The 13,862-nt window shown below is 41.3% G+C and overlaps 1 protein-coding gene across 16 annotated transcripts in view; it reads left to right on the top strand.

Moving 5' to 3' along the window:
• Positions 1 to 13,862, top strand: part of PPP2R2B (protein phosphatase 2 regulatory subunit Bbeta) — a 483,915-nt gene that overhangs the window by 192,954 nt on the left and 277,099 nt on the right. For 7 of the 16 annotated variants that reach the window (XM_057302358.2, XM_057302357.1, XM_003829071.4 and 4 more), the window contains one exon: positions 10,115 to 10,308. The exons of 7 other annotated variants lie outside the window; for them this stretch is intronic. In XM_057302358.2, the coding sequence (XP_057158341.1) occupies positions 10,115 to 10,308 (194 nt within the window). Of the gene's footprint in view, positions 1 to 9,495; positions 9,610 to 9,940; positions 10,309 to 13,862 lie in introns of those variants that run through there. 2 more of the 16 variants (XM_003829072.5, XM_034960732.3) reach the window with 2 other exon arrangements.

The following is a 13,862-nucleotide window of genomic DNA, read 5'->3' as shown; positions in this document are numbered from 1 at the left end:
ATTGTGGGGCAGAATTAGGGATTGAGATGCCTTATACCCTGTGAAATATCAGCTTGGCTGCTGGTGATATTGCTCTGGAGGTCTGGGGAGAGGTTTATGCTCAAAGTTCAGATTTAGGGTTTTGTTGTTATGTGAGTGGTGAGCTGTGGGACTGTGGACTTTGAACTTTGAACTCTAGGGTAGTTATACATTTAGAGGTCACAGCAGTGAGGAGCTACCAAATGAGCCTGAGGAGTGTACACTGAGGCAGTAGGAGAATAAAGAGAGAACAATGCCCAGGAATCAGTGAAGAAACTGTATTAGGAAGGAGAGAGTGCTCAATTGCATACAAAACAAACTGTTTGCATGTATGAGTTAAAGACAATGGAATATCTAATTCAATAAGTCCTCAGAAATTAATCCACTGATCATGTGACCACAACATTCTACTCTCCAGTACAATCTAAAAGACTACTAATGGTTCTCTACTAGATGCCTACAAACTGTACCTTTAAATTTCTCCACCTTCATTGGTTATAATAGTGTCCAGATGCCCAGATATGAAAGTGCCCTTTTGGCAGTGACATCTGGCTATTTGGCTTCTTCTCTTAGCTGGAATTGAAGGTATACATGTTGAACTAAATAGTTGACCTATTACGATGGTAACTATTACAGTGATGGAATTATATATCACATCTTTCTTGTCTGAGTTTGTTATATGGTATCATCTTACTATTAGAATCCTGGTCTTTTTGTATTTTATTTATTCAGCTTACTAGTTTTAGAGGAAAATGCAGATTGGATTCAAAATTACTATTCTGCATAATATATATATATAGGTATGTCTATATATATTTTCATCTTCAGTTTGTATAACTTTAAATAGTTTTGAGGCTTATCAGATTAATGTTATTTGGTTTGGTTTTAGCATTACATTCAAGTTTCTAGTAGGTAAAAATTTATTTCTTAAAGAACACATTAAAACTCTTTTTGCAAATGGAATAAAAATTTTGAAATAGTTCCATTGTATCTCTGCTGTCCAATATGGTAACCATGGTTACCAGCCCCTAGAAATGTAGCTAGATTTGAGAGGTCTTTTAGTGTAAAACACCAGATTTCAAAGATTTGATATAAGAAAAGAATTTTGATATGTCATTAGTAATTCTATATTGATTATTTGTTGAAATTATATTTTGACAGATTAAATAAGATAATTTTATCTTCAAAAAATTCAAATATAAATATATTAAAATGAATTTCATCTTTTTTTCCTCACTTTTTAATGTGGAAATTAGAAAATTTACAATTACGAATGTGGTTTGCATTAGATTTCTATTGCACAGAGCCGTTCTATACATTCTGGTCACATATATGTTTTTATATGTGACCAGAATTGTTTTACGTGTCTCTTGACTTCCTGGTGTGAAGAAAATGGTTTAATCTTTTCTATACAAGTTTCATCCTATAAAGTATTTCATGGCATTAAAAATACTTATTTTTTTTTACTAAAAAAATTTAAAATGATAATCTAAAAAATTTAAAATGATGCATGTTCTAAAATATTTTAACGAAAACATGAACACAAAAGAAAACTACGCATAACCATTGCTAATATTTTGATACATTCCTTTTAGCATTTGCACATTTTTTAACCAAAAAATTGTAGCAGTTGACTTATTTTGGTTTATGATTTTTTAAACATCATGAACATCTATCTTTGTCACTACTTTTAAGCGTTTCTGCACTGCTATACCTTAAGGATATAGCGTACTCCATACTCCCCATAAGTAACAGTGGTTTATGATTGTGATGATTTTTTTATCTTTAATAACAGCTGTATTGATATCTAACTCACATGCCATAAGATTCAAACTTTTAAACTATACAATTCAGTGGTTTTTAATTATATTCAGAGTTGTATAGCTATTGCTCCAAATTTATTTTATTTTATTTTATTTTTATTATTTATTTATTTATTTATTTATTTATTTATTTATTTTTGAGACGGAGTCTCGTTCTGTCGCCTGGGCTGGAGTGCAGTGGCGCAATCTCGGCTCACTGCAAGCTCCGCCTCCTGGGTTCACACCGTTCTCCTGCCTCAGCTTCCTGAGTAACTGGGACTACAGGGGCCCGCCACCATGCCCGGCTAATTTTTTTGTATTTTTAGTAGAGACGGGGTTTCACCCTGTTAGCCAGGGTGGTCTCAATCTCTTGACCTCGTGATCCGCCCGCCTCGGCCTCCCAAAGTGTTGGGGCTACAGGCGTGAGCCACCGCGCCCGGCCGCCCCTATCTAATTTTAGAACATTTTCAACACCCCCAAAAGAAATCCTGAACCCTTTAGCAGTCATTCCCACCCCTTTTTTTTTTACCCTCAGTCCCTGGCAACCACTAATCTACTTTCTCTGTCTAAGCAGTTGTCTATTCTGAACGTTTCACATAAATGGAATCATACAATATGTAATCTTTTGTGTCTGGTGTCTTTCACTTAGCATAATGTTTTCAAGTTTCATCTATGTTGTGGCATGTTTCAATACTTCGTTCCTTTCTATAGCTGAATAATATTCTATTGTATGGACATATAACATTTTGTTTATGCATTTATCAGTTGATGGACATTTTGGGTTGTTTCCACTTTTTGGCTATTATAAATAATGCTACTACATGAACATTTGTGTTCAAGTTTTGGTGGGAACACGTGCTTTTAATTCTCTTCAATATATACATAGAAGTGAAATTTCTGGGTCATATGGTAACTGTGCTTAATATTTTGAAGAACTGGCAAACTATTTGTGGCTGCACTGTTATACAATCCCAGAAGCAATGTAGGATTTGAAGGTTCTGATTTTTGCCACATCCTCACCAACACAATTGTGGTGATTTTCAACTGAGAGAATATTTATCCCTAAGAGAGACAAGTAAGAATCTAGCGGTGAATGGTTTGGAAAGAGACCTCCAGGTGATTCTGTTGTGACCTAAACCCACTGCAATAGACACACACACACACACACACACACACACACACACACGCACACACTCACAATAGCTCAAATCACAGTGGTTAAGAGCATGGGCTGTAGAGACAGATCATGGGTTGGCGCCAGGCTCTCATCTATCTGACTTTGGTTATATTATTTACCTCTATTAGCCTCAGTAAAATGGAGATGATACTGTATAGAGGCTGTTGTTAGAATAAAATGAGACAATGCAAGTAAAACCCTTTCCACAGTGCCTAGTACATAATAAATGCTCAGTGTTAGCTATAATTACTATATAAATGAATCAATAATTTGCCATCATATGAACTCATTATAATTTGCCTAACAAATTATTTTGTTGGGCATTTGGGTTGTTTCCAGTTTTTTATGATTATAAGCAATGTTCTTTAGAAATAATTTTATGGCTAAATTTTTGCCCACATCCATGGTTATTTTCTTAGAATAAATTCTGTAAAGTGGTATTTCTTGGTATATTTTTTAAAGGTTTGAAAGACATTTCCCAATACTGATTCTTGTTTAAATTATACTAAAATTTTACTTTGAGCAATGTAATCAGGTACTAGTATATCCCTGGAGTGTTGCTAACCTGGTTTTGGAAATTCTCACCTTATACCTAACAAATATACTGTAAACTAAAACTTTCTTGCACAGGACAGCCTAAATTTAACTCTAAAACCAATGAATGATAAGAGGTACAAGAAGATGTTTTATCTCATGCTCTCAGATCTAGACTCTTGAGTTTTGTAACTTTTCTCCCTTTCCATCAATATCCTAACTAGACAAGTAAAACAGCTGTCAGTGAAATCACGCACAGTAGATATTTTTGTTTAGTATTGAAGCAAATCAAGGGCAAGACTAAGGTCACAATAGAACCTGAATAGTCAAAAGGAATGATTCCTTGAGAGTGGGCATGACCGAACATTCCTACGTTGTTAGGTCTAGGAGCCCTATAAAAGCAATTACTCACAAGTCTACCATGGCAATTTCATAACCAGCCTGGAAAGGATCAGACAACGGCATCAATTTTCCTCTGATGGATATGGGAAACCTTCAGGGAAAGGTAGGATTTTAAGAGTTATTTAACATTATGGCAGAAGTTTGGTTGAATGGTGGAATGCTCTGGAACTGACATAACTTGGGAGATTTATTGTACAGAAATTGGAGGGGACTTTGCACCGATAACAGAGATGAGGGGAAAGACACATCAGCAAGTAATGTGTTTCTACTGGTAGACTGGTAAATGTTTAACAACTGGCTCTCAAAAAAAAAAAAAAAAACCCTGAATTTACATAGTGTTTTTTTTTTAATTTTCTGTGATATAAATATCCTACCATGGCAGATTTCTGATGTTAATGATGTCACTCAAAGCAGAACTAGAAAGACATGTACGTGATCAGCAAAATCAGCTCTCAATAGCCAGTACCTACCAGCTTCAGTGTACCACTGTGTATTTTCATAAGTTTCTGTACTTGAATTTCAGTTGCAGAGCCATTTACATGGTAAAATCCATTAAGACCCCAGAGTCTAGAATTAATACAACACTTTGAGGGCAAGAGGTTTTCTTTTCTTTTCCCAGATTAAATGCCACGTTAAAGGATCACTTATGTGGCATTACATGTTGTAGCATGCACAAACAGGAATTGCAAACTTGCTAGAAATTCAAGAGGTCATTCTCTAGACAGCACGTAAACCACCTTAGAGAGAGAGTTGTGCAATTGGTGCTTAGTGATCATAGAGAGAAATTCCATATGATTCCACAATAGAGAAATGTGACTAGGTCTGCACATACATAATGAGAAAGTCCAAGAGAAGATAATCCTGATTCCTTTCATTTGCAGGAGACTTCATGGTTTATAAAGGGCTTTTTGCAAGATGATAAAATTTCATGTATCCAGTTTCTAATTGTTCATTAAGACAGATTGATAGGCAGTAAAACTGAGGTTTCTAGGTCACTTCTGTTCACATGAACAATTGACTTGGAGTGCATCTCTCCAATTCTCTGCAAGTGGGAGATCTCATGAAGTACCGCAGGAGGAAGAAGGGTCATTTTAGTGAAGGCTGGCTCTGAGCCAAACCTGGACTAAGCACTTTCCTTACCTCTGAAGCCACCCAACAACCCTGTGAAGTAGCAACTATTGTTTTCTTCCATTTTGCAAATATAGAGGTTCAGAGATGTTAAACTACTCACCAAAGGTCATGAAATGTATAAATGCCTGAGCTGGGACACAAACCAGGACTGTCTGACACCTAAAGCCTCTATTAAGAATCTCCAGACTGGCTTAGGTCAAAGGTTTTAATAAAATTATAGATATTTAATGTGCTAATTGGACAGGGTGACCCAAAAGTTTCCCGTGTAGGAAGCATTAGCCTAAGGAAGGAGGAGTGGGTATGTGAGTGTTGGGGGAGGGGACCATGACAAGGGTGGTTAAAAAAACGAATGTGTCCACATGCTGTCAATACTGAACTGGGTAACATAAGAAGGCTGTGTATTTGTAATTGGCCTTTACTATGTAAAGCACAAGCCTGAAATAGGTCAGTCTTTCAGAGTTCCCTCTGCTGCCCCCTTTGAAGACTGTGGCCCCTTTTACATAAACTGTAAATTAGACACTAAGTTCCATGACATCAGAGACTGACTACATCTTATACAATGATGTTGCTGAATCTATAATCCTATCCCAGTGTCTGACATAGTTAAGTACTTGCACATTTGCTGAACATTGATGATGGTGATCATGACGAAAGTAAATACTCAAAGTAATAGCAATGTATTTTTTCCACATATTATCTCATTTAATCCTTGTAATAACTCTATGAAACAAATACTATTCATTTTCCTAACTTATAGATAAGAAAATTATGCTTTAGGGAGATCTTGTAACTTGCTTGAGGACACAAAAATAAGTGACAGAAAATGATATCGGAGCCTTGGCACTTAACATTGCACTATAGTCTGTCGATATAGAATGCATTTGCTGTATTTCTAAGAAAGTTCATGTTATTAAAATTAGATGATAGAATTTAAGTTCTATGAAGAAAGAAATTCTGGTTTTTTTTGTTTGTTTGTTTGTTTTTTTCTTGAGAAGGAGTCTTGCTCTGTCTCCCAGGCTGGAGTGCAGTGGTGTGATGCAACCTCTGCCTCCCGGGTTCAAGCAATTCTCCTGCCTCAGCCTCCCGAGTAGCTGGGACTACAAGCGCGTGCCACCATGCCTGGCTAATTTTTTGTATTTTTAGTAGAGACAGGGTTTCACCATGTTAGCCAGGATGGCCTCGATCTCCTGACCTCATAATCTGCCTGACTCAGCCTCCCAAAGTGCTGGGATTACAGGTGTGAGCCACCACACCTGGCCAGAATAATTCTTTACATAATTGCTTGGTAAATTTTGATCATATATATGCATACAGGAATAAATCGAACCGATTATTTCAATAGGAATACAGCTTATGAGCTAGAAAATTTCCAGCTCACAACAGATTATTTTAATATGAATTTTAAGAAAGGGGGAGGTATGAAACCTAAATATTAAAGTAAGATATTCAGCAATTTATTCATTTGTTTAAGAAATGTTTGTCTCCAACAAATATAATTAAGCATCTACTAAGTGACAGTCAATAGAAAAGATCTAGTGAGGCCAGACATGGTGGCTCACGCCAGTAATCCCAGCACTTTGGAAGGCCGAGTCAGGTAGATCACTGAGGTCAGGAGTTTGAGACCAGCCTGGCCAACACGGCAAAACCCCATCTCTACTGAAAAATACAAAAATTAGCTGGGTGTGGTGGTCCATGTCTTAGTCCCAGCTACTCAGGAGTCTGACGCATGAGACTCACTTGAACCTGGGAGGCAGAGGTTGCAGTGAGCCTTGATCGTGTCACTGCAATCCAGCCTGGGTGACAGAGCGAGACTCTGGCTCAGAAAAATAAAATAAATAAAATTAAAAAAGAAAAGAAAAGTAAAAGATCTAGTGAAAATGGCCAACAATAATAAGTAAACAAATATTATAAAATGCTGTGGGACATGAAAAAGACAAAAAAAAAAAAATGTGGAGGCAGAAAACACCGGAAGTCAGGACTATGGTGTGGTCAGGGAATGCCTTAACGAAGCAGGTATAGTTAAGAGGCTGAATGCCAAGACGTGAGGAAGTGGCAAAGAACATAGCATGCGGAAATGCCCACCACTTTTGGAAAGAACTTGACATTTTAGAGGAAAAGAGAAGTGGCCAGTGAGTCTTTTGAAGGCTGATCTCTGCAGCCTACTCCCATCTCCCCCACTCTCTCCCCCACCCCGCCCCCCAGCTCCACAGTGGTGCACAGGGCTCTGTTCACTCCCTTACCTCCACCACAGGTCATTGTGTTATGGCACAGAGCCAACAGCTTTTTTCCCCTTGGTTTTGGGTGGATGAGCTAGTTCTCTCATATTAGAAAAGAGTAGTTGGCCAAATGGAAACCTTGAAATCTACTTAAACAATGGAGACCTATCCAATCTGCCTTCTCAGAACATGTGTCTTAGGAAAAATGCCTGGACTGTTGAATAAATGCAGGAGAAAGTTTGCAGGATATGTGAAAAGAAAAATAAATAAACCCAGAGACTCGATCTGTGGAAGGGACATTCTCCCCATTGGTTACAATAGAAAATTCCTCAAGCACAGCCTGGCCAATGAGCCTGGGCCTACCTGATTCATCACACAGCTCTGTCCCAATCTAGCCCTTGATTCAGAAAGATACAGGGGAAATTTTCCCAAATACTATTCCAAGGCCTCCTGAAACAATTTTAAGATCATTCCAACCGAAGGCACAATGTCTTCTCATCATTTTGATTCACTAAGAAATGAACTTAGCTTTTCCCCACTCTGCTCCTACTCCAAATTGTGCCAATATCCAAGAGAAGCTGCAATGTGTAACTACAAAAGGACTGAATGTTGGAACCTCGGTGATAGATACAGCTCATCCCATGGAAGAACCAGCCAGGACAACTTGTACTGAAGTGGATTAAATCAACTTGTACCCGTCTTCACCTGTTACTAAAATTTTAAATGTGGATTTTGAACAAACAAGTGTATAAGTCTTAAGCACCAGATGAAAATAAAATAGAATCTATTGAAAGTTGAACTGAACTCCCCCCACCACACACACACACACACACACACACACACACACACACACACACACACACAAATAACTATGTCAAGGAACATTTCTGCTCTTTTCTCCCAGGGATATGCAGTCAATTTCTGGAGATGAGGACGATGTCATTTTCTATCTACCAGAAGTATCCATACTGCATGGAAATCTAATGACAATTCCCAACCTCAGTTAAGGACTTGTTTTTCCATTTTTCTGAACTTCAAATACTTTCTAAATTGTGTTAGCCGAAGCATTGTATGTATATAATTAACTCATAGGTCCCTCTGAGCCCATCTAGCTAAACTTGTGGAGCTTAACTGAGCAAAACATTTGCTGATGTCTCTCCCTACAGTGATACCCATTGAAATGAATACCTTCTACAAGATGAAACCTAGGAAATGTCGTTTCCAATTGGCTTTCTAGTGATTGGGGTTGATGTCTTTTCCAAATTGGCTTTCTAGTGATTTGGGTTGCTTCATTAAATGTTTTTGGTTGTTTCATAACAATAATAATCTCATTTTCTTTCAAAAGTAGAGTTTGAAATTTGGGAAAACATGGGTGGGGAGGGAATTCTATATTTTCTTCCTAGTTGAAGTAGGAAGACAGGTCTCTTTTCTGTATTAATTGGACTCCTGAAATTCCCCCAGGGTAGCAGTGGCTCTCTGTGGGCACAGGGCTCTTATGCTTATGTTCCTGTGCTTCAGTGTACCTTCCATGCTGAGAGCAAATAGAAGGTGTTCCTGCACAAGCAAAACCTAACGGAGAGGCTGCAATAATTTGTCCAAAACGAAGTGCAAACGGCAAGGGAGAGTGGACTTTTTCAGACTGACCCTGTTTACTAGTCTAGTGCTTTCCTCCACCTGTGTAGACACAGATGCTTTATTGAACACCAGCCTCCTACAGTTAGAAGGTATTTGACTCTTAGGAATGGGGGAACCAGTTGCAAAGTTCTGGCCCCTGCTCTCCCTCCTATTCCTACTAGAGGGCTTAAGATAGGCTCTGAGCGGCACTTCCCACTTTCTCCTCTTTTTCTGAAGCTTCGAGCCCCAAACCTCGCCCTTTAAATTCACCAAGGGACCACATGCATCATATAAGGGTGAGGAAAAGGGACCTGGATGTAGACTTCCTGACTATCCAAAGGAACCTACTTCTCTTTGCTGTTCTCAAGTTCAGGCGTCCGGAGAAAGGCAGTGAGCTAGGGGCTCTGGGTGCTAGCGTAGACGTGGCCCTTAGCTGAGTGGCGCGAGAGGGGAGGAGGTTGGAAGAGCGCGTCTATGCGTTCCACCTGAACCTGCAAGCTAGTCGCTTGCTGCCCAGGTGCCGATTCGCGGCTGCATGCGCCCCACTGCAGCAAAGAGCAGCCGCAGCCTCTGCCTCGGCCACCACTGCTGCTGGGAAAGAGTCCTGGGGCTGCTGACGCGGTTGGGAGGAGCCTCGCCTTTAATGCACCAGCCGCCTCCAGCCTCCTGCAGCAGCAGCAGCAGCAGCTGCGAGTGCGCGCGTGTGGGTGTGAGGGTGAGTGCGCTGGCGCCGGCTGCAGCGCCCTGCCCAGCTCCCCGCCAGCTTCCCTACCCCCGCCTGCCGGAGCCGCCCTCCCGTGGGACCAGCACCCTCATTCCGGCCAGGCAAGCCTGAATCCTGTCCCTGCCATCTCGCCACTGCAGCTCGGGTCCAGAAAGGCACCATTTTGTCGCGGCTGCCCGCTCTCCCAGGGGGAGGAGGGATCTTTTTTGCATTTTGGAGCGGCTGCCAACGAGGGGAACCTGTTGGGCATCTCCCCAGACCCGCGTGTGAGCGCCTCCGGGGCGGGCGGGCGGGACCAGACCCCTCGGGGCACGGCGCATCTTGGCACCCGGAGGCAGCGGAGGCAGGCGCAGCATCCTCGCTGGGAACTGGAGCTGGAGTGAGCGCACCGCGCGGGAGGAGCCGCCGCAGCCTCGCAGAACCCGAGTGGAGGAGGTGACAGCTCCATTGCCGGGTTTTTATTTTTTTTCTCTCCGCCTCCCCGTCTCCTCCTCAGGCTCGGACCATGGTGCAGTCCCACTGGCTCCCCTGCCCCCCTCTCCTGTGAGACTGGCTGCGGGGAGGGATCATGGATACTTGTCTGCCGGCTTCTGGTTCCCACGCAAGTAAGCCTGCTGTCAATGGAGGAGGACATTGATACCCGCAAAATCAACAACAGTTTCCTGCGCGACCACAGCTATGCGACCGAAGGTAACGCCAGCCCCGCCGCATTCCGCCGTTGGGGCCGGGCGCAAGTTGCGGATCACTGTGCTTCCTGGGCAGCTGGGCGCGTAGTGGCGGAGACTCCTCCGGGCCCTAGGGCTGGGGCGGGGGCTCGGCTGGCCCCGGCAGCCGCCAGTGCACCTCGCATCCATCCGGGCTCCGCGAGGCGAGCCCGGCGTTCAGCAGCAGGTGGACCCGGCGCCCACGGGAGTTAAAATGGCCCTCAGGGATTAGGCTTTTTCAGGGTGGGGCTCTCGCCCAGAAAGATGACCCCAGGAAGGCAGATGACCCCTCCCCCGAGATGTTCGCAGGGGTCTTGGGGGAAGATAAGAAGGGAGGGGCCCAGTAGGACCTTGGTCCCCCCTCCCTGAGCGAAACGATGTTATGTCTCTCAGTGGCTGCAGGGAGGGCAAGGTTTCATTTCCTGCTCATTCATCTCCCCGGCCGGCCAGGTTACCTGCTTAGACAATCAAAACCCCAAAAAGCCCTTTGCAGACGGGCGAACCTCTTTCCTTTTGGAAGTGCATTAGCAAAAATAAAAAGGTGGCTGGGGAAATAGTGCTCTGGCGGCCAGCGAATGAGGCTGACACGTGGGGTGAGCAACGCGATCGGTGGGGCCTTTAAAAATCACCATTATGAATTCTGCAGCAGTAGTTTCTGCTGAATCAACAGCCAGCAGAAAGCAAAAGGGTTCAGCAAGCTGAGCTTTGCCAAGAGGTGAAATTGTCGTCTCTCCCTCTCTCCCAGCTTGTTCTGACATAAGCACTAGTGCTGTGCGGGCAGGAAGGGAAAGTCAGCAGGTGGAATCTCATTCTGCCTTTTGTGTGTGAATAGAGAGTAGAGGCATTTTTTTCCCCCAGTGCCAAAACTTTTGCATTTTTGCTTTCATTTTCTACCTGTAGGCCTTTTATCCTTAGCCACTCATACAAAGTGTTGCATTATCACATTGTAATATCCATGCGAGAAAATGTATGTGGAAATGCTTTAGGACAATGTTGCAAGGTGTATTAATTTAAAATTATTATTCTTGGATGCTAACATTTCTGTAATATTTAATCAAATCAAAAGACTGCTAGAGAAATGTGATGGGGGGAGTAAAAGAGTTCAAGCTCTGAAAGAAATAAAAAGACACACACACATCTGGGGGTAAAGGTGGCATCTTCTATAAACATCCCTGGAAGTTCTAGATAGAAAGAATGTCCAGTGCTATTGAAAGTATATTCTCCATTTGTCATCATTTTTGGAGAGCATCAAGCCCAGTATGCCCATGGTGCTAGACAGATAAAGCAGAGTTGTAAGCTCTGGCTTCCAGGAGCTTAGAGATGGCTTTTAAGATGTGCAGCCCATCCCTCCCCTATACAGAGCACCATACTTACCGATTCTTTTTCTGTGCATGATGGCAACCTGATTGTAAGATGTTCTCCCTCAATCTTAGTGCTTTGTCACTGACTCAGTGACCTGATAGCGCATGACTAACTCTGTATCTAAGCATGTCATCCAAGAGAGAAGTTGGCCTTGGGTCTGTTGGCTTTTGGGGGAACATTTATTTCTGTTTGTAACCACAAAGAAAGAGAGCTGCCTTCATGTTTTCTTGTATATTACATTATGCAGGCAAGAGAAACTTAGCAAGCTGAGAAAATGCCCAGAGTGGAGCTATGTGTACAGGAGTGTCAATTGTGAAGTGAAGAAATCATTTAAAAATGGCATTCTTTATTGTTTTCAGGCCCTGGATATTACCGTTGTTCTTATTTTTATTCGATTTTTGAAAACTCTGATTCTGGATAGAATATCTAGGTTCATATAGTCAAAAATAGATATGAGTTTATAGCAATGAGATTTCTGGCATGTGAGAATCAACCTCTCAGGTTTCTTTCTCTTTCTCAAACACACACACATACTAATCACACTCAAAACTAACAAACCTTTATTTCACAGAAGCTTCTAGGTTTTAAAATCTGATCTTAGAGAAGGTATGAAAAGAAAAGGAAAATAGAACTTAAACGATGTAAATACCAGAAGTTGGATAGAACAAGAAGTTCCCTACAGTTTTGACCTATTCGTTTCAGGGAAGATTCATGCAATTTTGTTGCCAGAGGGGGAAGAGTCCCTGTTCTTCCAATGAATACCTTAAGAAGTGTTAGTATACCTTGAAAAAGCACCAGATCAAAAGACTTTTTAAAAATTCTCCTCACTGGAGACTTGCCCCACAAGTTTTCTTCCCCCTTATTAACTTATACCCTCTTACTGGGTGGGGAATTAGCTTCTAGTCCTTCCATAGATCTTGCTTTTCTGTTTCCTTTACTATTTCTACATTTTCCTCCTACCTGCTCAGTTATGTCAGATTGTTCTTTTTTTCCTCCAAAATATCTCCTTCACATGTATTTCTGAATTTTTCTTCTGTTTGCTCAGATCATTCCACATTGCAGTGTTCTATTTAAAGCTGAAAGGTTTTTGCTGTGTAGTTAGTGTGAAGGACTCTAAACTCAATTTGCATTGTAAGTGGTAGCTGCAGGCAAGTTCATCCAGCTAAGAGCAATGCAAATGCTAAAGGACACTTTCACCCAAGCTCCCCTCTCTCAGTCTCTTTCTCTCTCTCTGTCTTTCTCAAAAGAATGCATGGTGTGCATTTAATAAATAAATTTCCTAGGACTTTTTTTTTAATTCTGAGCATGAAAATTACCACCCTCCCCTACCTTTCCTCCTCTTTTAAAGTTAACATCTTTGAGCATCTTCTATGTTCCAAGCACTGTGCTGAGCTCTTTATGTATAACATTTCAATATATCTAAACCCTGTTAAATGGATGTTGTCATTTCCATTTTCAAAGAAGGAAACTGATGCAACTGAGGTCTGAAGATGTTACTAATTTGCCAAAAGTCACACATTCAATGGAAAACCTTGTCTTCAAACTCAAGCCAGTGTCTGAAGGCCAGGTTCTCCCACTAGGAAATTCTGCACTACTTCATTTTCCTTTAACCATCAGCTCTTATTCTGGGAAAGATTGCAATGGTTTTATCTCAGTGTATAAGCTATATTTCCATCAGGCGTAAAATCCTTTGCAGGGAAAATTTGAAGTGTGTGTATGGGGTTATATAGAGGAAGGGCCTTGGGTAGGGTTGAAATTTCCCACAAAAATAAACGCAATGGTTTTTTTTTTTTTTTTTTTTTTTTTTTCAGATATGGAACCCCAGGTTTCCTAACCAGGGATTCATCTCTCAAATCTCTCTATATGTTGGTTTCCTGCTATATTTTTAGGCTTCTGTTACAGCCAAGTAAAACCCTATCTCCATTATAGCAGTCTGTGAGTTTTCTAGATTAATCTTCCTACTTTCAAATGGGGCCACAGATAGACCAAATATTCTACATAGATGGGGTGTTTTAAAATAACTGCTCTGTTCTCAGTTTCCTTAGCTGGAAAGTGGGAATAACAATAGAACCTATGCCAAAGAAAAATTATTTGATGCAGAGAAAGCACTCAAGCACTCGGGATATGCCTAATACAAAGCCCACCCTTAATTCATTATAGCTGTTATTGTTACTTAAT

This window comes from Pan paniscus, chromosome 4 (assembly GCF_029289425.2).
Source record: "Pan paniscus chromosome 4, NHGRI_mPanPan1-v2.0_pri, whole genome shotgun sequence".
Lineage (NCBI taxonomy): Eukaryota > Metazoa > Chordata > Mammalia > Primates > Hominidae > Pan > Pan paniscus.
Note: the sequence above shows the minus strand (reverse complement) of the source record. Positions and strands in the feature narration are given on the sequence as shown.